We start from the raw sequence: 25,267 nt of genomic DNA, 5'->3' as shown, positions 1-25,267 counted from the left end.
GTTAGAGGTTAGGGGCTCTATGATGCTTGTAGAAGGCAAAACGAAAATATGTCGTTCATCACTATGGTATTGGTTAGAACACACTCTTAGCTAAAACAGTGAACGGCCTGCTTGCCACCTTCGATGAGGACAAATTCCGAAGCTCTGCGCGAAATTTGTCATAAAGATAAAGATGTCCAAGTCCCAGATGTCATACTACGAGGCTAAAACCTTCTTGGTATCGTGGCCCTCAGCTCCGCTTGAGAACTCTTCTCCGTGACGATTCCGCTTTGCTTGATTCCTCTCGCCTTTTTTCGTTCATCACGGCCTCCGGGCTTCATGTGATTTTTAACCTCCGGCTTTGAGGAAGAATGGTTGGTTATGGGTGGGCGCCATAAAGCCTCGTTGCTGGTGCGCCCTAAAACACCAAATCTGAATCTTCATCATCACGTGTTCTTGGTTAACGTTTTCTCTCCAATTCGCATAAGCCATAATCTGAGGGGCTCTGCATAGTTTTGATGTTTTTACTTACCCTAATGCTCACTCAATATAGCATATTGTATGCCAATGCAACGCGGTTATGCTCAAGATTCCTACAGATAGTTATGCTCAAGGCAGTAGTTATGACTTATGTTCTGCAAATGCTCCGATATTACTCTTACTAGTTTTACTTCATATGGGGACAGCCCAGTGCTACCATATGCTGCAATTTTAGCCATGTTTTGTGACGCACCTGAGACGATAGGATTTCCGGATTTCTTATGGATTTCTCGCTTCTGTTTTGAGGTCAGTCCCACACACAAGGGGGAAAAGCTCAAATTATTGAGCGCTCAAAATATTGAGCGTGTGACGTCAGAGGCTCCCATAGGCGTAATGCTGAGGGCTCAAAAAATTGAGCCGTTTCAGGAACACGTTTTGCAAAAGCAACTCGCAACACCTAGGGAGAAATGGCAACACCCTAGGAGAATCACTAATGATGCAAAACAGATTAGGCTTTCATATTTTTCACTGCTCAAGCTTCAATGATTGGGGGAACACCAATTTATAGGTCGAAATCTTACGGCATACCAGGATGACTTAAAAACAGGCCAATAGTTATGTCAAAATAAAAGTAATTTTTTGTCCATTCACGTTTTTTACTAGGGTTCTGTTGGAAAGAGCATTTTTCATACTACCCAAAATGATTGCGACTCAATTTCACATTACCCATATCGGAGAATATTTTTCATTTGGCGGCGCCGTTTGTTTATTTCGTCGCGACGTCTCCGGTCGCGTGGTTGTCGTCGTCCTTGTGTTGAAGGTAAGTTTTTATCGTTTTAGTTATACTTAGATGTTAAAAGGTACACTGAAAAGTTTGAATATGCTGTGATTTTAAATTTGGAAACACGTAAACGTCAATCAATTCACGTTTTCCTCGATTTGCGTGCAGATAAGTAACTGTCGACGAAAGTGGCGCCATCCGATATGATGTTTTGAAGGAAGGAGACACAACATATTTACTTGAAATTTTTTGTTTTTTAGTGGTCTAAGTGCTTCAAAGAGGCTGTGAATGTTTTCTTCACACAATTTTTCATTAGGTATGATGAGGTAAAAGGTAGTTTCAGCCTTAACTTTCATATAATTGACATTAAAACATATGATAGTCCACTGCTATCAGTGATTGAGTACCTTGATATTTGGCATTTCTTATTAATTTGAATGTATTCTCTATCCGTATGTCCTGATAGTAAGTGACAATACTCTGCCAATATGTTTCCATAGTTTTCACATTCATTTTCCAGTCCTTTACATAACATTACAATTTATAATCAACAAAACTCAACTCCTTCGTTACTTCACAACACTGATAGCATGACAGACTGACAGTCAACTATTGTGTGTGTGAATGCTGAAACAGGATAGCCACTTTGCTGACTGGCTCATATGAAATAAGATAAAAATGATCCTTTATATCATTTCCATCTGGAGGATCGGAGTCAACGGAAAAGGAAGGCCACTTTCAATCCTCAAGGTCTAGGCCGCCAGACGCCAGTCGGCAGTCACCACCAAATTTATAATAGATTAATTCATTATTATACTTTGAGACCCTTAGGTCACTGGATCGGCATCACATTTTCAGTTTCAATATAGTAAAGGTTTTTATTTGTATGATGTGAAATATTTTCCTGAATCAGAATTTAATTATCCCTAGGCACCTGGTAGAGGTTTCGGATTTAATGCTCATTGTTGGTGTGCAGTCAGGATTTTTTGACAGGTCCAGATAGGGAATCCTGAGCAATTTTATAGTAAAGTGGTCTCCTTATAATCACCACACATTTTATCAAAAGCATTTGCAGAATTCATTCAATGAAGAATTTTATCAATGTTGCACCCATTTCTTAGACGACCTAGGCTGCATCTTTTTTTAGTTCCTGTTGTATGACATATTTTCCGTTTTGTTCCACTGCATAAAGAAAAAAATCGTTTGAGATCACCAAACAGCTTTTCTTTTTCTGGCAGGTCTGCACAACCAAGCGGTCGCTGGCGAGGACGTCGGCCGTCCCTGTGGGTAAGGTCATCTGCTCAGCCTTTGTGGAGATCAGCAAGACGTCACCAAGATGAAGACTTCGCTGGAGCAGAAGCCGCTGACCCGTGTCCGATCAGGCAGGTCATGCTCGACGGCACGAGCCACAACTTGAACGACTCGGTGACATCAACAACATGGTGGAGCAGGTGAATGAGTTTGGCTACGTGTTGTGCGACTGCAAGAAGGGTTGTCTGCGTGTTCTGGCTGGCGGAGCGGCGACGCTGCGCGGTCTGTGGGCTGGCGGTGAGCAGCTGGCCGTGGTGACCGCGCGCGCCCACATGCGCCGACAACCTGTGCGGCTTCGACGGCCCCGGGACAGCCCGATGCCGCCCACTATGCGACGCCGACCGCGCACTGTCTGCACGGCCACATGGAGGTGTGCCCGCGCCTTTTGCCCGCACGCCGCTACCTCGCAGCTGGTCTGCAACCACGCCGTCGCCGCCTGTAGCCCGATAACAAAACGGCTGTCTGATAATGCCGCGTGTTCTTTGTGATGTTGCTACTGTGATGGTTGCTAGTTGCTACTGCTGGTCTGAGACTCGATGTTTCCATTCGTCCTTTACATGTTAAGGATTTGATAATGATTAGCTTAGTCCGAGCTTAGGTCGTTTATATAATTTGTTATATGGCATATTTTGGATCAAAGCAGTACGACACTGCCTCCTGCTTTTGTGATGTATGCTGGCAAGACGCAGGTTCCGGTCGCAGGTCACCCGGTTCCAATGTGGTCGGGCTGGCATGCGATAATGTGATGTTGTTTTGCTCGTCTCTGTGTTCCACACTTGATGATGTTTGTGAATCTAACCCACATTGTATAGTATTTTTGTTTGTTTGCGGCCGATGGCCTTGTAAGTTGTAACCGTGGCAATACAGTTTTTCTGCTATAATTCTCCAATATTCAAGCGTGGGTGGATGTCTTTCTGTATTCACGTATTCCCTTCTCCCAGTACAGTCAGAGAATATCAATACAGTATTCATACGGATTATTCAAGCCCTGTATAATTATTTGAGGTGTGCCGAATCCGAAAGGCGACCGATAAAACTACTAGCGGAAAATGTGACATGATGCCATGGGTTTGTGAAAAGTTTAGGTGCCACGTAGCATTCAACTTCCTGCATTTCTGTTTCAACTCAGTTTAACGTATTTCAACGAACAGAACATCAAAAATGGCAGCCAGTACCGGCTTCACCTGTCACGGAGAACGCTCAAAAAATTGAGTGTAGATGCAAGCCGGCACTCAATTTTTTGAGCGCCAGCTGACTGTCGTCTGTCGTGGCGCTCAATTTATTGAGTATCGCGGTCCCGAACGACAAGTGGCGCTCAAAAAGTTGAGCGTCTTTAGGGCATTTTCTTTCCAAAAACACCGATATAAATTATCACGGCTAGTGTTCGAGAAGAAACCTTGTTGCTCCCTCTTGTCATTGATACCTTATTTGGATACGATATTTGCCGTAGTGTGACGCTAAAGGCATTGTAAAATACCATCGTTTCGCCTATTCCTTCATAATGGGGCCCGCTCAATTTTTTGAGCGCTCAATTTTTTGAGCTTTTCCCCCTTGTGTGTGGGACTGAGGTAGGGGCAAGGCGTAGGGGGCAGAGGCCGGTTGAAAAACTTGTGTGGGTGAGTAAATACTTAGAATTTTTCGTTTTGATTATCTGCTATTGGATTGAATGCTGAGCCCTGATCGGCGGCCGGCTAGTACTCTTGCCCGCGCTCACATACGTGCACGTTACCCCGGCAACGGGCTATTGACCAATGAGAAGCGAGAAAAGTGTTACGTCACTGCGATTTTTCATATACCTGTGCCCCCCGGACGTGACGTAGTGTGCTCGCGCGCGTGCAGGGTCTCTGCGATCGAAAAAGAGCGCTAGCAGCGCGCCACTCCACGCCGCAATTGTCAAAAGCGGCGTGTTAGTATGCTTTATTATGAATGATGTGTGTAAAAGTGAGTTTTTATGTTGTTTATTTGGAGGAAATGGTTGGAATAAATTAAGTTATTTTTATTTCTGTTAGTTGGAGTTTTTATTCAAAAGATTTCGGTCTATACCATTGATATTTACTGAAAATACCTTCGCTTGAATAAATTGCAGATATTTGGCAACTGAAGTGTTAGGTAAGCCTAAATGATATGTAAAAAGGTAAGAGACACCCTGATATCATTTGAGAAACGAAAATATATGAATTTTCCTTATAAGACTCGCTCAATATGCTGCTCCGCGGTTTATGCCCCGAGGGTGTCCGAGGGTTCCCGTTAGTTTGTCGTTGGCGCTCGGCTCGCGCGCGAGCCGACGTCACCGCCTGTGACGTCGGCTCGCGAAATACGTCATACCCTGCACACAAAATAGCCGGCTGCCGAACAGCGCTCTGCTTAAAGGTAATACTTTACTTTTAACATGGGGTTTGAACTGGAATACCTAGCAGTTTCATAGCTTGAGCTTGAGCTGAGACAAGCACAAATCAGGAGCTTTTACGGCCCAACAATCACCCCAGGCATGAGGCAAGGATATTCCTTTTTCGTCCCGAAAAAGTGCGTTGCTGAGGAATGCAGCCATGTCATTGTTAGCCAATCCTGGCATGCTGCTTACAGCCAATGGGTGTGAACTACACGGTTTTATTTTCTTTGCTTATCATTTTGAGCTTATAAGTCCTAAATCTATTGCAAAAACTATTTTCGGGAAAGTGAACTATTCCCTTTAAGCTTTCATATCAATATAAGTATCAATATAATAAGTATCATATCAATATAAGCATGGTATGAAAAGATAAAGATTTCCATCGATTGCTCGCTGAAGCATGAAAGTCTGCTTTTATCATGCCTTTTTAGCTCCATTTCTGATGGTCTTAATTTGCATATTTTTAGATCATAAATGAAACTTTTGAAAGTAATTCTAATATATTTTCATTTAGGACCACACAGTTTGTGTGTTGGACGCATACAATGCCTACCTGTTCCGTTTTGTTTGACTGGTTTTGACATACATAACTGTGTCAGATTTCAATTTTACTGAAAAGAAAAGTGCATTAAAACTCAGAACATTTACATGCCAACCCAAGGTGTGCCAACCCCCCCCCCCCCAAAAAAAAAAAACATTTTGGGCTGGCTGTTGTTGTTCCGGGAGGACCGTGCTGCCATCTACCTGTGGCACATTAAACTTTCAATCCAAATTATCACCGTTGAACCGGGCGCGGGCAAGGCGGGGTGGTGGGTCCGTGGTGTCATTCGCAACAAGTACTGCTTAGCGGGGCACCCGGGCCCATAGCCACCCATTCATCCATTCGGACAAAATTTCTTTAAAAAAAGTTGTTGGCTGCTCTACAATCTGCATAGCCATATTGGACCCATAGGTCATTGTGATTGACATTGTCATGCACCATTCGTCAGTCATGTATCAGTATGATGATACGAAGGTGGAAACAAAATTAAAATGCAGCATAAGTCAGATTGAATGCCAAAAGTGCATAGGCTGTGACTTGCAGATAAGTAAGCTGTGTGATTTATGTTGCATGTTAGTTTGTAGGTTAGTAGCAAGTTGTTGTGAAATTCTCTTTATTTTCAGAAATCTCTTGTCTGGTGCCCTTTCTCAGCTTTCTGTGACATTTATACCTACAATCAGTAATATAATTTGTGTCTTGTATTTTTACAGAAATAGCTGCTAATCAGCTTTCAAGATGAACCGTATGTCCTGGCAAGGTAAGCGAGTGATCTCTGCTGCTGTTTTGTGCATGCATGGATGGTAAGAAACTCTGTCCATGTCCGAGGTGCTCCTCTCAAATGCTGTCATTGTGCAGGTGAGGAGGGGCACACCTCATGAGCTGGGGGTCAAATACTAGGGTGCTAGTGAGAATTGAGGACCTAATGCACAAATCTGTGAGTGAATATAGGTAGGTAGTTGAGCACCAGACATGCTGCTTTTGCTGCTTACCATGGGTGGAGCAATCAAGCTTGCTGTAGATAAGTAACATTTTGCCATGTAAGGACAGAGTTGGCTGAAGCATGCCAAACCTTGCCTCAATCTTTCATTGAGTGGCAGCATCCCACTGTAGGACCTAACAGATACACAGAGTTGCTCTTGCAGCAAGGCTATTATGTCATTTTTATTGTTGCTGCTAACAAAAATTCAAAAGCAATTTAGCTCTTGTGTTATGGTTGGATTGACAAAGCCATAGTCTTGTTCTAAGTCTAAGTCATAGTCTAAGCAGAACTTGTTGTTTGAGACCCTGGCCCCTTCCATCCGATCACACAATTCTAAGTAACTCAGTAACAGAATCATTTAGGTGTCAAAATTTAATGTGCCATCAAAGCCGCGCACGGCACGCCCTACTCAACCGATTTCAACTGGCTGCGGCTGCTCCCAGCAACAGCAAGACATCTCCGTGAGGAGCATCATATACCTATCGGGCGCCGTAGCGACTCGAACTCGGGCTTTCACGACCTGAACCCGGGCTCTCACTACCTACCGGGAGTCCAACGCTCTACCAAGTACCAACTGAGCTCAGTGACAAGCCATTTGGTATACATATTGTCAAATGTCAGATCAATTAATCATATGTTTGTGCACTGATGTGTCGTGTCGTCTATTAGCTTTAGTACAAACTCTCTCGTGGATAAATTATGTCATGTCGCGTCCGGCCCACCGTTCTGACCAGTGACCACACTCGGTGGCATGTGCTGTCACAACTCACAGGATCAGACAGGGCTGACAAAGGTGGACGCCGTCCGGTCACAGCAATCCATGCTCTCCCTTGTAGCCAATTTTACACGGATAGCTCTGAATTAGCATTATCTATCCTGTAGGTTCCACTATTCCTTGGAAATTCGATATTTCTTTCTGCTTAGGTAGTGTACCAAGTTCCCTTTTCATTCGTCACATAACGTTGAAGTGCAAGCTCGTGTTACATAATCAAGTGGCGGTTCACCAATCACCATTCGTGCTATATCGACCCCAATTAATAAATGGTGGACCTTGTTGACAAATGGCAATGGTGCGTGTTGGAACCGGACAACGGCAGGACACTTCGGCAACAAGCTACTCCATTGACTTGGCCTTTCTGGCGTGCGCCTGCTGCTTATATTGGGTGGAAATCAAACAATGTCTTGTCTCTGAATGGTCGCAGGTAGTACGATGTTAAATGCACGTCGCTAGCGCGTTGTCTTTTTTGTTTGAGGTTTTCTGTTGCTGCTCCATAGGAAAGGCATGTTGATAGTTACGCCGCCGCCGCTGCTGCTGAGGTGTTTGTATCGAACAACGCCTGAGCTTCACCAGTATCGGGCAAGTCCTACTTCGGTTAGCTCCTACTGACGTGGCGCCACCGACATTTTCGAAATTTTTGAACAGGAGGAAGCTGTTAAGACACCAAGCTAACCGTGTCTTCGGAAGATCTCCCCATCCGAAATGAGAAATAATTTTCTGCAAGTGAGTCCGTCGCCGCTGCGCTCGCCGGCCGGCCGTCCTGCACCTGGGGACGCGAAGTGTGCCGACGAGAGCGTCGAGCTGCCGTCCGGCGCCTGTCGCTCGTTCGTCCGCCTGCTGAGTGCCGCCGGTCTGATGGCCGGCCGCGGCTGGACTCCGGTCGTCGGCGCGCTGGTAGCCTTCGTCATACACTCCATCGTTGGATTCATCTTCGCCATATTTAGCCTCGAGGAGTTTTGGAAGGATCAGCGCGCCGGAGAGCCGTTCTTCAGATCGTTTTTCCAGTCGAACTTCATTGGGATTCCCCTGGCCATGATCTATCTGTCTATTGTGCTCTCGCTGGCTGTCGGCCGGCGCCGCTACAGCCGTGTGCTATCCGACCTCTGCAGCGTTCTGAAGGAGTTGGAGCAGCTGCCACAGCCCGCCACCTCGTGGCTGCGACCGAGCACTATCGGTATGACCATGTGGGCGCTTACCGCTGGCGTGACGGCCAGCTATTTCGCCACCAAGGTGCATACCACCCTGTGGATATGCGAAGCAATACCACTTCCTGTCGGCGCGAATTCTGGTTTCTCATGCGCAGAGTGGGTTGCACTGACGGTCGGTCTTGCTTACTCCACCGTGTCCTTCGCGCTGATCGCCATGAAGTTCCTCCTCGCCGGGCTGCTGCTGGCGCACGGTCTCCAGCTGGTGAACGGCAGACTGGAGGCTCTGGCTGCCGCCGCCGCTGCCGCTGACACCACCACCACTGCTAAGGTGGTCGCTGTCGAAGCCGTCGCCGCCAAGACTGATGTCACGCTTGTGGAAGCCGCCGCGCCGCCGCTGTCGGATGAGGCCGAGCTGCGTCGGCTCGGTCATCTGCACCGCCGTCTGTCGGAGGTGACCAGCAGCCTGTGCTCCGCCATGTCCCCGGAGCTGACGATGCTGATTGCGGTGGCAGTGATGTCGCAGGTGATGCTGGCCGCGCTGCTCTTTTACCCGCTGCGGGACATGGCCTTCCTGCTGCGCTACCTGCCGCTGGCGGCCGTCGCGATGGGCGGACCGTGCGAGACCTGCCAGCAGCTGCTGAACCGGCTGGACGCCGGCCGCCGGCTGCTGCTGCGGCTCGAGTGGCACCGCCCGCAGCTGGGCGGCACGGTCGGCCCCCTGCTGAGGAGCGTCCAACACGACCTGGAGACGGTCGGCGATCTGGGTCTGTTCCGTCTGCGGCGCTCCACCCTGCTCAGCGTCTGGTCCGCCATCGTCACCTACATCATCGTCATGGCGCAGTTCAAGATGTCGGAGACGCCGACAGCCGGTGCGCCGTGATCCAGGACGACGTGGTATAGCGCTCCGTGCTACACGTCATATAGCGGGCGATGCGTACCTTTACTAGCGATAGGTGTGGGTAACCCACATTACCTTTCTCATCGATATCCCCTAACTATCTCGGTGGGTATCGCTATTTGTCCCTCAAATGCTTCGTACTTAATTTGGGCATGGATGATGAATACCTGGGTACCTACTGCATTTCTCATTCATAAGTACCTTTTCTTATGCATGATTTCAGGTTCAGAAGGGTCATCGTATAAGCTTTATTAATACCCTTTGATACCTACCTGTTGACAAATACCATGTCAGTTTAGGGCTACAGTTCTCACGCAATGTCGATTACTGCCACAGCATTCCGTTGTATCGTATCGCAAGCCACCACAGATGACAAACATTTCAGATGGACACTGACCAGCCAGCTGTTCGCGGATTATTAGTGTGCACATGCATGTATCGTAGATATTTTCCGGGCACTTCGGTGTTGTGGACTGTGGTTGGCTACTGCAGCCAGCAGCAGATTAGACGTGAGCTATTTGAGCATTATTCTGCAAAATAACACACGTTACCGGTGCTGGACACCTGTTGTGGCTACTGAATGTGGGGACTGTCCAAACATTTTCGTGGAAGCGGTGCTAGGTAAACACTGTTGCTACCGGCAAATTTTGGGTCGCGGTCGGCCTGTTTTTCCTCCATTGTCGACTGTCGCCTTGGCCTTACCTGATGGCCCCATCCAAGTCCAGTTTTGTGTGTCCCAATTCAGCGACCAATTCATTGGTCTCGGAAGCTGTCGCTATTCGATTGGTCCATTATTCTTGTGCCGGGCTGTTTGTAGTCACGGACTGTTACGTATGTCGTGAGTAATCCTCAATACACAAACATTAAACTTATCGGAGTTTATTCTGCCGACCGTCACCTCAAGCCAAATATTTGCACCTGCATACAAAATTAATAATGTTCTTCAAATTTGCCAATTCCATGACCATGCCTAACTGAGCTCTATTCATCGGCTGTGTTCTAAGCTGACCTCGTTCTCCACTGGCGGATCCAGCCACCTGTCATGGGAGGGGCATTTTAGCGAAGGGTCCCAAGGTAGGGTGCCCCTAAAACTAAAAACTTCGGATTTAGGCCACTATTTTTTGGGATTTGCCGAAATTTATTTTTAATTAAAAATAAAAAATATATTCAAATTGAGCCTCATGCCGTTTTGGCCACCCCCCCCCCCAAAAAAAAAATCGGAAATATGACCGAAGTTGACATTTGTATGTACCTGGAAGGACAATTTAACTTTTTAATTAATTGAAGTTGGTTTTAAAACGATGTCTGATGCGTAAGCATCCAATTTCGACAAGATTATGGGATTCTGAAGAAAATTTTGAAATTTCGAACCTCAAAAAACGCCAAAAATAACCTATCTGGCGGGAGGGGCATACTTACATTGAATGCCCCTCCCAGATTTCTACGGGAGGGGCATTTGCCCCCAATGCCCCCCCTTGGATCCGCCAGTGTCGTTCTCACCAAACTATGGTCCAACAAATGTGTGACGAGAGCTTAAAAAACTGACCAGCTCCTGCCATCTGACTCTCGATATCTAACCCAACCCCTGACATCTGACCCCGACCTCCTACCTCAGACCTGTAACCTTTGACCTCCGACCTCTGACCTCCGACCTGTGACCTCAGACCTCTGACCTGTGACGGCGCGCCGGCAGCTGTGGCGGAGCGGTACCGCCGCTGGAGGGAGGACAACTCCCGCAACAGTGACCTGATTGTCCAGCTCTGGGAGGAGGTGCTCTGCGCCAAGGTCGACAAACTCGGAGACGAGAGTGAGTGCACAGCGACGGGACACGCCGGACAGAGACTGACCTAATCGCCAGAACTCGGGGTGAAAATCACACCTAAGGTTTCAGGATCATATTAAATCTTCAAAAACATTCGCTGATGTCGTCTTTCATTTATCCATTCCTTGGAAATGTCTCGCCGTGTTGTTTAAGTATACGCCACCTGCAACTCGGGTCGGGTAGGTTTGTGGTTTCACTGTGTCGCTTAGTTCTCCCCTGACCTACAGCGCCCTCTGCACTGCAGAGTCCGCCCAGGTTGCCGTCTTGAGCTCCTCTTTCCGGTTCAATGCCCCTTCATTCTACCCTGGGCCGCAGGTGGCAGTGAATCTGGCAGGCAGTATTTTATGTCACTGTAGTATAAATATGACAGCTGTGTATGACCGAAATCGCGGTCTGTTGCGCTTCGACTCCATTTTAAAAGTCATTTATACAGTACGAGTTGTGAAACTCGGGGTCGAGTGACTGGGTAGGATTTCCCCGTGCCGGATCTGCTGCCGCCTGCCAGTGTGTGCACTGTGCACCCAGTGTGCACTGTGCACCCAGTGTGCGCTGTGCACCATTGGCGGGCTGGTAGGGTAGAGCGACCTGAGGCAAATCCTGACTTTTTGTTTACTGACTGACCTTTCGAATAGCCTGGCAGAGAATGCGATGTTAGGCTAGGTTCTCCCTCGCGTGCAGCATACGTCAACATGTGCGTATATGTGCTATGTGAACAATAAATGATGAGCGGCTATGTTGTAGAGTGGATTAGGATATGTGTAGTGTGTACCCCGTTTCCCCATGGTCGCCAAGTTTCTATATTCTATGTTCTCCCTGCACGGTGGCTGGTGTCACGTTTTTTCAGCTTAGTTTAACACACATATCTCTGTGCTCTCTGCTTACAGGGTGGATGGTGTTAGTGCGTTTTTCAGCGCAGTATAACACACATGTCCCTGCGTTCACTCTGCAGACTGCAGAGTGGATGGTGGCACGGCTTTTACAGCTCATTATAACACTCGTATCTCCCTGTTCTCTGCAGAGTGGATGGTACTGGAACAGGTGGCCGTGGCCGCGCTGGACCTACACAAGATGACCGTGGCAGAAGACTGTCTGGTGATGCTGTCCAAACAGTTCCCCGGCAGCCAGCGCGTCAGGAAACTCAAGGCGCTCAGACTGGAGGCCCTGGAAAGGTTAGAGCAGAGAGGGGAGAGAGCTGAAGGAGCATTGTTAGGTGCAGATCGGCAGGTGCGGGTGGAAAAAATAAGAAAGATGCGTCGTGCGGGCAAGGAAAAGAGCAGAACGTGAAATACACATCGTGTTTGGAGCGTAACAGACGCACATCATTCCTTTAGATGAATTTAGTGATGGTTCAAAAGCAATGGTGCTGCTGCTTGCTAATTGTCGTCATACGTGACTTGTGTCATATTGGCTGTTGTATATGAACCGAAAACAAGTTAAACATACCGGATCTTCATTGAGCTATTCATGCTAATATCTCGTTTCTTGTTGACGAAGCGCCATTTTCCCTATTTTTCGTCTCGTCTCGTGTTCTCATAACCTTACGGACTGCAGTCCGCCCATTCACTTCCTTAATACCTCTCTCTGGCTGTTGACGCAACTCCACCCTGTCTCATCCCCCATCAGGTATGAGGATGCCAATGACGTGTATGACGCCATTCTGCGCAAGGACGAGACCAACACGGTGGTTCGGAAGCGGAAGATCGCCATCCTGAAGTCGCTGGGGAAGACGTCAGAGGCCATCAGGGAGCTGGTCGAGTACCTGAAAAAGTACGCTGACCGTGATGCTATGGATTAGCCTATGGACTGTTATGGTCTCATAAAACTGGCCTTTTGAATGCCTTGTGCATTATGGTAAACGCTAAGAGCAACATTTTGATTTTATTCTTACTTGCAGTTCTGTTGAGTATGACTGCATTGCAATTTGCATAACCTTTTGGCTAGCTTCACTGTCTTTGTCTGATAACTGAACTCGTCCGATGAATTGTATGTATTTCAGCGTAATGGCAGTGCATGTAAGACATGCGGTACTGATATTTTATTTCATCCATCTGTTGCCTTTTTGACAGTTTTGTTGTCAGTCATCCTTCCTGACGTCAGTCTCTGTCCCTCACACCCACTCACCCGTTTCCGCAGGTTCATGTCGGACACAGAGGCGTGGATGGAGCTCTCTGACCTCTATATCAGCGAGCAGGATTACGCCAAGGCCGCCTACTGCATGGAGGAGCTGCTGCTGCACAATCCCCACCATCATCTTTACTTCCAGAAGTACGCCGATATTAAATACACACAGGTACGTGGCGCAGCCCCCCCCCCCCCACACACACACAACCCCCACTACTACCTGTACTTTTAGGAGTACGTCGACATTAAATGTACACAGGTACGCGGCACGCGCGGCTCCCATCATCACTTGTATTTTCATAAGCACGCTGATATAAAATATACACAGGTATCCCCTATGGTGGCTGGGGAATAGGGTGTACGAGTTGGGAGAGGCCTGAGGGATAGTGATGACCTGTGGGAACTGTTTGTGTTTTCTTCTTCCGCAAGTAACTGACAGTACCATCAGCCAGCTAGCTCCTCTGCCGTCCTTGTGCCTTGTATTGAGCCAGCGCTAACTCGTCCACCGTGCGTTTCAGGGCGGCTTTGACAATGTGGAGGTAGCACGCTCCTACTACTCGAGAGCTGTGAAACTGAGCTCCGCGAACAACATGAGAGCCCTCTACGGGCTACTGCTGGTGAGTATTGTAGTGACTAGTCTGCTGTTCGTCTATCTGTGGTAGCGTTCTCTTAGGGCGCGTTCGCAGTCTCCTCGGACGAAGAACATTCTACGTCGTCCGGCCAATCCCGTTCGATAACCGCAGCCAAGCCCCCGCTAACCTTGAACGGCATTGGCCGCACAACGTAGACTCTTCATCGTCTCCGAATCCGAATCCAGGGTAGGTCTGTCTGCGGGCGCTCAAAGTGGCTGGCGTGAGAGCTCCGTGACTTTAGGCCCCTGTCGCCGCCGCCGCGGCGGCTGGCGATGGCTAGTCGTAGAGGGCGCTGGGAGCAACAGTGGGTGCTCGAAATGGCCGGTGCCGTTTTCTGGCGCTGATTTTCACAGTCTCTGCTTTCCAGGTTAATTGTCCTTCATTTTTGTCATAGGCTTGGAGAAGAGTGGTGTAATTTCGGTCTTTTTATTCATTACCTCATGAGTGATCTTGCAAGGGAATTTAACCGAAACCGGTGTCATAACTACGCGCATGGGATACGTAATTATTTGAAACAGCGGTATGCGATAACAAAGTTCAGTAACCGACATTCTTTTACCACCGCAACGCCCTGCCGTAATGTTTGGCGATCACGACTCTCGGCATGTCCAGACTGCGGTAACCCTCCCGGCTCCCACTTTCTCTCTTCGATGACACATCCCCCACCCTGCCCCGTCCTCTTCGGCAAGACCTTGACCGCCCTCTTCTCCCCATACCCTTCCCTTCCCCCGTCTGCTAACCCGTTAGAAATACGCCCAGCTACTGGACAGCGCTGTTTGATCGATAGTACCGGCTGCTCGTTTGATGGCCGATCTTCACAGTGGAGGGGCCGCCGCCGACCGGCCACGAGACTCGCCGGCCGCTTTGGCTCGCCAACTTGGTCGATCCATGGGCGGTTGTGAGGCCCCGATGGCTCATCTGGGGTCCTTTAGTGCCGTGTCAGAACGGCGGTGAAGGGCCGGACGATGATGGGTCGGTCCGACTTTTGCCGACATGAGTGGAGGTCAGGAAAGGAATGGCAGCCCAGTTCGGTGCAGGATATGTCATGGAGAGGTCTGGATGAGCGATAGGATGGGCGTCTTTTTATGGAAGTTGTTTGTTTGAATAAGCGGCTTATGAAGAGGAAGAGATCGACTGTTATGCTCTCTTTTCCGGAGTTTTAGTCATCAATTCTTGCTTTTCGTGGGCTGTTTCAATGCTATGAAATGAGGACTTCAAGTGGAAGGACATCTGTTGGGATGCATTTTTTCGAGCACGAAGTGGTATGCTTATACACTATTTGCGTTCAGAACTAAAATATTTTAGTTCTTGGCGCAATTTTTAGTTTTGAGTTTAGTGGCGACTTCAAATTCCCGAACTAGATCGGCCTATCTTGAGTTTGTAGGTTACATTTTTTTCACCCATTTAGCTGGCGAAGTGCCCCTTTCTCCAATTCCGCCATGAAGTACTCAGTAACGATTCCCCCAGTGGAATCTCACGGCTCATCTATGACGGGTGAGCCGTCACCGGCGGTCGTTACATGGCGAAACGGACACAGGCCATTGGGTGTGGAGAGGAAATGTGCCGCCAGTTACCGCTGTGATTGGTTTACAGCCCGAGACGTCATAACGTGCAGCCGCCCATTTAGCCCTCGGGGCTGGGTGTAACATTTGCCGTGTTTAATTACCGATGCTGAAATACCCGCTGTGCCTGGTCGGTGGTACTGATCGTGTAATAGATTATCCAGAATGATAATTTTGCAGATGAAAAGCAGTATAAATGTTGCGTGTGTTATAATCTGAAGATAAATGCAAGCTGTTGTTATGCTTCAGCAGCCGGCTGCTTTGAGGATGGCTTTCGCGATGAATGGTTTGTGTCGCCATCCCCTACAAAGAACAGCAAATATCGCAATAGTGGATTCTCCTGCCGCTCACTTATCAATCTCCCATTCGCTAACCATTGCTAACCGTATGACCTGTTTATTCCAGTGCTGCTCTCAGATCGCCAACTCACCCAAAGCTCAGGCCCAGAAGAAGAAAGAGAACACCAAAATCGGCCAGTGGGCCGCGCAGTGTATCTCGGATAAGTGAGTACCGAGCTCCCCTTCCTACCGTTTACCACCCATCGTTCGCTCCCCACTGAATCCGTTCCTACAACACCGATCGAACCGCGGGGCTCGATCAGTCTGGTGTACTCAACCGATGGCCCTCGACTGACACCACTCGTACATCATGTCCGCGCTGAACTTTGGACAAAGCCTCGTCGGGCTGTTGTTCGAGTCTGTTTACCGGGTCGAACGGACGCTTTTATTACTTCCGAGCACATGAGTTTTGACCTACTATTGTCTGTGTTCATGGTATAGACAAAGCCCTTCAAACCCCTCAAGCTGTACCAGTTCCCTATTTTTCGGAGCGCAAACGGCCCACAGCAGTCGGTGTCCTAAAGCCCCAATAAGCAAACAAACACATTCCCTCTTCTCTTATGTTCTCTTCGCCTTCTTTTCTCCCCGTGCTCTTCGCTTCCTTCCTCCCTGCTCTCTCCTGGTCCTCCTTTTCGCGTCCTCATCCATGTCACGTGCCGCCGCGTCCCGGTCATCAACTATTGAGTGAGACCCATCTGGGCGAGCGCGTACGGTACCCCGCCTCGCTGCCGTCAATACCATCATCAGACTCGATATTGGAGGCGAGCGGGTGTCCTCAGAAGCAAACGTGAGGCTTTTGTGACCGGCGATGTCACTGGGGAGTCAGGCTGGAGGCTATGTGCGTGAAATTTGCAGAGGCGGAAGAAGGCTGACGTGTTCTTGATGTTCGATCGTTGGTGGCTGTATTACATTTGTCCTCCGCTATGGTAATGCTTAGTTATCCTACTCTGGAAATCAATGTCATGACAATGACATAAAGCAAAATTGCAGAGAACAAATGCTGTGAAGTCTTTGACTCATATTCGCCATCATTGCCGCGTTTCTATGAACGTATGAACGTAGCATTATTTCTCAGCATTCTTACCACTTCTCAAACTTGTCCATCCCCCCCACACGCTCTGACGTCCACCCTCGACACTTCATCTTTGTCCTTAGCCCCACCTGGTATCACCCTTTCCCTCCCCCTCTCTCGGGCCGGCACTAACTTTGTCCGCGGTAGAGCCGCCGAAATCCGCGTGTCTTCCCGGCGCGAGTTGTGAGATTCTGTCCGAGCCGGGGTTGTAGACCGGTGACAGCGGATATAGAGAACCGGTGGGAGCTGGGGGACCACCGCGGTGGGTGTTTGGAGGTGGCGTGCCGCGCTGATGGTAGTTACGTGTGTGTTTTGGTGCGGAGCTGTCCCCGGGGAGAGCAGGGTGGAAGGTGGAGGTGACAGCAGGCAGTGGTCGGGACTTGGCTGGCTGACAGTCTGTTATAGCTAGGTAGTTCAACTTGGCTTTTTCGACATGTTAGGTGCAAACTCAGCTACGTATATGAGAGCAGTGGAGACTCTGACTGAAGTATTTTTATGGTACCCTGTGAAAGTATGCTGCCTATTTTCAAACATGCAGACTAAATGCAAATGACTGATTCCTGATTACGCACCATGTCATAAGCTCCGACTTTTATGTGCAGTCAAATGGACAGACATTTATAACTTTCGTCCGACGGTTGTCGCTTGTCTCGAAGCTGTCATTCAGACGGAACGGAGGCTTTTAGCGTGATGTATTTGGAGTTGGAATTACTTAGTTAAATTTACCAGAGAGATTTTGGAAGCTTCATTGTTTTCACTCATAATATGGAGACGGTTTGGAGATGTGAGATTATGCTCGTCGTGCTGACGCGTGGAAATCAGTAACGCATATTCATAACCACGTATGCATATATACCCTTTCTAAGGTTTCAGGGGTGTCCAAACCCGTTACTGCGATACCTTTCTGAAAGAATTGAACCTTTGGAGAAGCTGACATATTTTATTCGTATTTTCGATTGGCCTCACAGTTGAAACCGTTACGTATCGTCCTGTTTTACGCTTCCCTTCCCGTCTCATGCCATCTCGTCCGTCCCGTCTCATCCTCTTCAATTCCTTTCATCCCATCCACCCCATCCCATCCATCCACCCCATCTCTCCGTGTCTATCCACCGACTCGGCCGTGGCGCGGCGCCGGCCCGTCGCCGTGCCGTCATCGCCGGCGACGAGTGTCGTTCCTCAGCCGTTCTCCGGCCGTTCTCCGGCCGTTCCGGGCCGTTCCGGGCCGTTCTCCGGTCGTGCTCGAGCTAACCGTGTATGATAAGCTGCGGGACGCCGCGCTCCACTGCCGGTTAGGGCCGGCCATGTCCGGTTAGTACCGGTTAGCACGGGTAAGTACCGGTTATGGCTGGTCGGCGCCGGCGTTATGTGTGCTGCTGCGATAGCGAAGGACAGATTGGCTGTCATGGGTGGACTGAGTCCTGACGGCTGCTGGAAGCGACTAAAAGTCGGGGAGGAATGGCAGCCAAGGGACTTACTCGCCGTTGGCGAGTATATCTTGCTCTGCCTTTGAAATTTTGGTCTCTATACTTCTTCCCGTAGGACTATCCTAATACATTGCCATGGTTCCTGGTACGTTCACTATGCTTTTCCGTGTGTAAAGACTAAAGGTTCATTATTTGCGTCGCTTTCAAATTCAAAACGACGTCGTTTTGAATAAAGTACATATGAAGCACATCAGCCACACGGTGTCCTAGCTGCTTTGTCTGGGCATTGCCGTTTTAGCGTTCGGAGGTCTGACCGGGTCTTCTTTGGCAGGTACCGTGAGGCGAGTGGCTCTGAGGACAACCAGCCCGTGGAACAGCTGCTGGGGGCGCTGACACTCAGCTAGTTGGACGGATAGCTAGACTTCTGGCATGATAGATAGACCGACTGCTGGGCGGGCGATCAGCTGGTCCAGTTGGACGGTCAACTAGTCTTGACAGTCAGCGGGACTGATTCAGTTAGATTGGAGGCCCACCGATCTGACGCTCAGCATGTTGACCTGTCTGAATGTGCGACTGTCACAGATGAACGGTTCACTGAACTGGCTAGCCGCTGTGACTGAACTGTGACACGGACTAAAGCCGACGATGGCTGACCTATGGAAAAAATGGTGGCACCGACATAGGGAGCAGAACAGGACAGGCGTGGAGCTTGCATACGACCAAGAACGGGTGATGGTAGCGGTGGTGTTAAAACGGAGGCATAACCGTGATCATTTGATCACAGCAGGTGTTTGTACTGGTGAATCGAGCTCGTGAAAGAGTGACCACTCGCTTCGTCTGAGCCAGTCGAATTGTGCCCGTGGTGGCCTCTGGACCCATAGTTGCTCCACAATTTAACGTTCATCTTATTACCTGTAGGTATGCTGCAATGCTACGAAAGATCGTGTGAAAGACTTTTGACAAGCATGCGGCATCCACGGAATTCGGTCTAACAAGTCACGTTTATGTTGCACTTGTGTCTCGCCATGCCACGGAGGAGCCCCATTGTGTATACGCACGCGCCACTCTGTGTTTCTGTGCCGTTCGATTATTTCCACGTGTAATTATGTGCGTTATGTTCATTGGTCCGTGTGTCGTGTATTGGTATCGGTAAACGATTATGGGTGCGGCGCGGTGATTGGCTGGTTGCGTGTGTACTCTGTCAGACAGCGTGTCATTTCCGTGATTGAGAACAGAAGCGTGCAGTGATTAGTGGGTGCGCGTAATCGCTCGTGTGGCGCCAGGAGTTATTTCTGTGGTGGCTCGTGGCGTTATGTCATCTCACGACTCACTCTACTCCGGTAAATAACGTCCCGAAATGAAATCATTTACAGGTTTATTGTGGCATGTTGAATGTAACATCGTGTCGACGTATTTGTGTTATTCGTGTGTTATATATGACAAATACACGACGATAGGCCTGAAGTGCCGTTTTGGTTGTACAGTGGATGCTGTGCTGAAGCAACGTAAGAGTGGTGAAGGATTGTAATTGCTCGCTAACATATAACGTCTGGTGTGGTCAGTGATAGCGGAATCTGGCCCGCGTTTATGTGTAGTGGATTCCGCCCCAGCCCGTTCCAGTATCCTCGGTAAGGCAGTCCGCCTGTCGTGATATCTTACCTCGTCCAGCGATACCCCGAGCCCACTGAAGTCGGACCTGGTCCGACCCGCCCACATCACTGCTCTCCGGTTGCGGAGGTCCCCGCCGAGCCAATTAAAGAGTAGGATCTTCCTCCTACTGTTTGAGAGTAGGCTGTAGTGGCTGTGTTCGCGACTCCAGGCATTTCTGGGAGGGCTGATTCAGCCTTGGTCACTTTATCCGAGGTGTGAGGTTAGGGTAAGAGTGAGGTTCTGAATGGGAAGTGTGAGGGTGCTCCAGGCTGGCGTGGGTTACATCAAATATCCCCATTGGCTGTAAATTGTTACAATGATATGCTCCATGCGAAGGTTTCTGCTATCCATACGACTGTGCTGGGCGTGGCATTGCGTGTCGTGTAGTTTTGGCCAGAAGTACCAAACTTCTAGCACATCAGGTTATGTCACGAACGGTTCTAGTCTGCCAACTAAGTGTCCCCGAAGTGGGCCCTCTTCTATCGTTTTCTGGTCGGAGCGTGATCGCCACTGTCTCCGGAGCGTCGTGGCGTGTGCCCGACCGGTTCCTCGGCCTTCGGGGGGCGGGTCATCATGAATCAATTGCTGAATAGATCCATCGATCTATTGAACTTCGCCGTGAAACTTGACCAAGAACGATGAGAGACCATTTTCCGCCGACCGCCTCAGGGCCTGGCGGTGTTTTCCGATAATTTCATACTTCTGTACAGACTGTCAAACTGCTGCATATGACGTAAATCAGCCTTTACACAGGGGAGTATTGGTATTGATCAGGCATCGGTAAAATCCTTTTTGAAAGGATTGCATTCCCAATCCACATTCCTAGTGCCGAAGTGGATTGCATTCCTACCCGCAATCCCCCTTTTCACTTGGATTGTGATCAAATCCGCAATCCTTTTTTGCAATCCTGTTGTATTATTATGTGCACTAGTGGATCTGGGGGAGGGAGGGGGGCATAGGGCCGTGCCTCCATCCCCAAATCACCCATTTCTAGTACCTAGTCTTGCGAGTGATTCCTATCTAAGGCACAGGTAGTTTATGGGAAATATTTTTTGCCTCAAACACCCCCACATTTAAACCTCTACCCAACCAGTGTTTTATATTTTTAAAACTCGCCCTCAAATACGTAATTTTGCCCTTCCTAAGTAGTTCATCAGCGTATATTATTTTGAGCGTTTAAATTAAAAGCGCTTAAATTATTTCAAGTTTCGATGTAAAGCCCTTGATAGCAAAGTACATTAAGCCGATGAAGCCGATCTCATAATTTTCAATCGCAACAAACCATTTCCAAGCACTAATCAAACACAATCCGGAATGGATTGCAAAAATTGAAAGTATGATGCAATCCAATCCGCAATCAAATCCTGTTTTTTGGAATGGATTTCAAATCCAGGTGCAATCCACCAAAAAGGAATGCAATCAGGATTTTGCAATCCTGCAATCACAATCCTTCCGATGCCTGGTATTGATGTATTGAATGACGAAAATGTGTACAGGGCTGCGGGCTCGCTTGTTGCTGCGAATACTGTGCCCCCTGCTCCATGCATTGGAAGAGCCGATGCTATTCAACAGAGCCCAGTTTGATATTGCTTGAATTGGATCACATTGGTTAGGTGGTAGGTGACCGTTTGCTGCTCAGTCCTCGTAATTCCTTCTTGCTCATGGGGTATGGGCATTTTCTTTATTGCCAATCAATTTTGTATATCGTGTGAGCGAAGGACATTGGCTTGTTGTATTCGCCTATCGTAGCAAGGTGCCACGGCACGTTGTTTTCCATTTTTAGCTTACACGTTGATTTGTGCAAGGAGTTCCACCATTTCCATCGATCCTGAAGCGATAAACGTTCTTTGTGTTTGGCTTTGGTGAAGCGATGCGGTAAATCCGCTGCCGCCCAAAGCGTTGGCGGCCAAGCTGGCGTCGAAGTAACCGACTATTTATGGGCTAAATGCCCGGCACTAGATGAAAAATAACGGCGCAAACAGCCGAGTTTCCAATCGAAAGAAGAACCAAAAGGCTTTCCGCTGTCACCGTACCGCAAAGGGCACGAAAGGACCATGTTTCAGTCTGTGTTCGATCTGTGTAGGCGTATTCCAGGCATGTTCATTTGGGCACTGTTTGTGAGCTCATCCGCGTTGCCATGCTTGCTTGGGTTTTAAATTTTATTCCGAACTGCAGTAGTGTGAGTGTCGTTTATTGGTGTTGACGAAAACAAGGTTTTCCTCCCAAACTTCAGAAATTGAATTATGTAACTCAGAAATGTAAGACCCTCTGCCTGCGTAACACGGCAAATTATTAATCAACAATCTATTTGTTAGCAGGCAAACCCAGTAAACAAATACTCGCAGGAGTTCGAGAACTGTCCGCCCTGAAGTGATGTCCTGCACCGTTACATTAGATTTGAGTTGATATAAGTCAGTGAGTGCTCAGCTTACTGCTCACCGATCTCACAGCAGACCGATCGGCCGGGTTCTGTGCCAGAACTGGCTGCGGCTATTTGGTGTTCTAGCTAAGAGGTCATCACCCGCATTCCACGGGCCTTCTCACGTACTGCCGCCGGCCGAAATGGGTCGCCCTCCGAGCCATTATTGCTGTCATTGGCCGCCCGAGTGCGGAGGTAGTATTTCATACGGAAATGGCGTATTAAATTCCGTACATTGAGTAGATGGTATTAGATATAGTCGTGTGATGAGTTTAGAATGAGTTATGCATTGATGCATGTGGAGATTCGTTGCAGTGACTTCATCGGTGATGGTCGATTGCTATTCCGGTGGTATTCTTTATTGGTTAATAACAAAATAACATTCGATAAACGTGTGCGCCTTTCTGCTTTGTCGCACATGATTAACCATCACTTGCCGTCATGTATTTCCGGTATAATGTTTTCTCTCCCCTGGGAAGTGCAGCGTTCATCACACTTTGTTTGTGCCGTCTCGTCGCTACTGTAAACACACACACTAGCGCGACAATGCCGGCGCCGAATATACGAGCCGCTCGGCGGCGATGGAATGTTTGGTACGTTCGGTATGCCATAACGAGTAGACGGCGTTCGAGGCTAGTTCGGCAATCGGCAGAGACTTGGAGTTTGCAGACGTCCCGGCCCTCCGTTCTACGAAGAGAAGCAGCATGCCCCAAGTTGAAGCACTCACACCGTAGAATGTGGGATAGAAAACGGACGGTTGATACCCTCAGACACTCAGCATTTGTGTGAAAAATTCTGAAAACAGCTTTATTAGTTTATAACACATGGCCCGGTAAAACAGGTCAAATATATCGCATAACAAAAACAAAATGCTATTCCAAAAGCAGGAGGCTGCGAACTTGTGGGAACATTACCAGTTGTTGCGAACTACACGGAAAACTAAAACAAATGTTTCAAACCCTAGTTTGCAGGCAAAGCTGGTTAAAATTCAACAATCATGTGAAGCAAACAAAACAGTTAGTCATATTAGAAAAATGCTTGCCAGATACACAAATTCACATGGGATGGATTGGGGACAAACCCACAGAGCAAACAAACATATGTACTTCTTAATGAATGAACGATCACAATAAACCAAATCGATCACTTGGCAACACTTAATCCCTTCTGTTAGCTTGATAGCACGTGGTAAGTTGCGGGGAAGTTCAAATCCCTTCTCAGTCAGCAATGTCATACCTATACATAACCTACGTTCATATCCTCTTACCTAATCCATCTTACAGAAGTTGATATTATTAACGAGGTGAAATTGTTCCATTAGAGACAATAATAACGTGTCATAATAAATGGAAAATTACTCTGCCTATCACTTAGGTATGTCTGAAAGAAACCGCGTTTCTCTATCAGTATTTATCATTGATCATGTCAAGTCGTCTTGATATTAAGCCAATGTTAGAGAACCTGTTAGCCTTATGTTGATTTTGAAGGTTTGCAGGCCGGGCCATCGCACCAATATATACGATGGGTTTTGACATTTCTCAGAATGGCGCCATGCACTTTCGCCGATCAAGAATGGGAGCTTTTAGTGACCTCTCGGCTCAGTTTGTCTTTGGAATGGCACGCCACGCCACTTAACCTTTAGCACTATCGCGTCGTTCGGTTGATGATTGAAATGTCACCCTATTGCAGGTCACTTGGCACCAATTTTCAGCAATGCGCGCCTCATGCCGATAACTCTAAATCCCGGGGTGAACACCGCAGATTAGCATTTACCTCCAACGTAGGGTAATTCATACATCCTTAACATCACAGTTTCCAACTGATTGCACCTGACCCCGCTGTGACGTGACACAACACTGGGCTCACGTCCCGTCCCGTCACCGCTCCCTCAGAGTAACAGCAGGCCGCCTCACGTAACCCACCGACCCCCACGGTCGACAGGCTATGTTCTCCACCCCCATTGAGCTCCCTGCAGGCGCGCTGAGAGCTAATAGCTGCGACAGCTCGCCTCGCTTTGGCGCCGACGGAGCTCGGATGGAGCTACTGCGGAGCTACGATGGAGCTATGGCGGAGAGCTACGATGATGTGATGGCGGAGCTCAGCAAGGCACAGCAGCTCCTGAGCTAACGCCGCCGGGAGTGTGTCAAATGTGGCCACTCGCTGAGACCATCCGAGTCCTCCCAGGCCGACCAGACGCGCTTCGAGCCGCCTCCAACTATCTCCAGTTGCCCGGAGCCGCTTGGGGACAATGAGAATCGTCCGAATTGCCTCGAATCTTCTTGGGAACGTCTGCAGTCCAGTCAGTGACCGCTTTCCTGCCAATCTGTCCATCTTACCGGGGAGTATCCAGGTGCCCCTGATGACGGCCCACTCGAGATGGACATCAGAGCGGCGGTGCCGGGCTCTTCCGTCTTGGAATACGGGCCGCGGTCGGCGCGTCCCCTGGCACCTATGGCATGAGAGTCGAGTAGGCACCCCCGCTCTGACATTTACCCCACCACTGAGCGAGTTCACGGCTCTGACATACTCCGCCGGGCACTGAGGGTGAGTGGGTCTGTCGCGGAGCGCGGTACGACCTCCCACTGGGAGCGGAGAAGGCCCGCCGCTCCAACACGTAGCCGCAGTTCAGAGGGGTGACCGGCAGCGGTGGTAACCATCAGGTGAGTGAGCGGAGGGCGGTCTTCAGCTCCTCTGCGCCACCGCACTGCCGTTGAGCCGGTCCGGTGCCGGCACCTTCAGCGCCGGAGAGGTCAGACTGTCGGGCGACCCCTGTGGAGCGTGGGAGACAGAGTTAGAGATGCAGGGACATTCGAAACCTGATCAACGCATTGGAGCTACCTTTTATACAGCTAACCTCATTTGAAACATTACCCCAGAGGGAAGGTTAAAATCCTAAGCTTCGGTGGCCACCTAGCCGCATGTTTTGCGCCAGCAAAAGCCCGT

At 48.9% G+C, this 25,267-nt stretch overlaps 2 protein-coding genes across 7 annotated transcripts in view; one reads left to right on the top strand and one right to left on the bottom strand.

Moving 5' to 3' along the window:
- Positions 1 to 668: 668 nt before the first annotated feature.
- On the top strand, positions 669 to 19,719 carry LOC122385776 (ER membrane protein complex subunit 2-like). Of its 5 annotated transcripts, none has more exons than XM_043374271.1 (9): positions 669 to 765; positions 6,192 to 6,238; positions 10,978 to 11,091; positions 12,125 to 12,275; positions 12,730 to 12,873; positions 13,240 to 13,396; positions 13,746 to 13,844; positions 15,827 to 15,924; positions 18,587 to 19,719. In XM_043374271.1, exons 2-9 carry the CDS (start codon positions 6,217 to 6,219, stop codon positions 18,657 to 18,659), a joined length of 858 nt encoding a protein of 285 aa, XP_043230206.1. In that variant the 5' UTR covers positions 669 to 765; positions 6,192 to 6,216; the 3' UTR covers positions 18,660 to 19,719. The 5 variants fall into 5 exon arrangements, with proteins under 5 accessions (XP_043230206.1, XP_043230208.1, XP_043230207.1 ...); XM_043374273.1 differs by lacking the exon at positions 669 to 765 and adding an exon at positions 4,447 to 4,492; XM_043374272.1 differs by lacking the exon at positions 669 to 765 and adding an exon at positions 4,814 to 4,921.
- Positions 19,720 to 23,157: 3,438 nt separating this feature from the next.
- LOC122385775 overlaps positions 23,158 to 25,267 on the bottom strand; it is a 45,989-nt gene continuing 43,879 nt past the window's right edge. For both annotated transcript variants that reach the window (XM_043374267.1, XM_043374268.1), the window contains exon 9: positions 23,158 to 25,093. In XM_043374267.1, coding sequence (XP_043230202.1) covers positions 25,007 to 25,093 — 87 coding nt within the window. In that variant the 3' untranslated portion in view covers positions 23,158 to 25,006. The remainder of the gene's footprint in view (positions 25,094 to 25,267) is intronic.

The sequence above is a fragment of the Amphibalanus amphitrite genome, unplaced genomic scaffold, assembly GCF_019059575.1.
Source record: "Amphibalanus amphitrite isolate SeventyFive unplaced genomic scaffold, NRLGWU_Aamphi_draft 000230F_arrow, whole genome shotgun sequence".
Lineage (NCBI taxonomy): Eukaryota > Metazoa > Arthropoda > Thecostraca > Balanomorpha > Balanidae > Amphibalanus > Amphibalanus amphitrite.
Note: the sequence above shows the minus strand (reverse complement) of the source record. Positions and strands in the feature narration are given on the sequence as shown.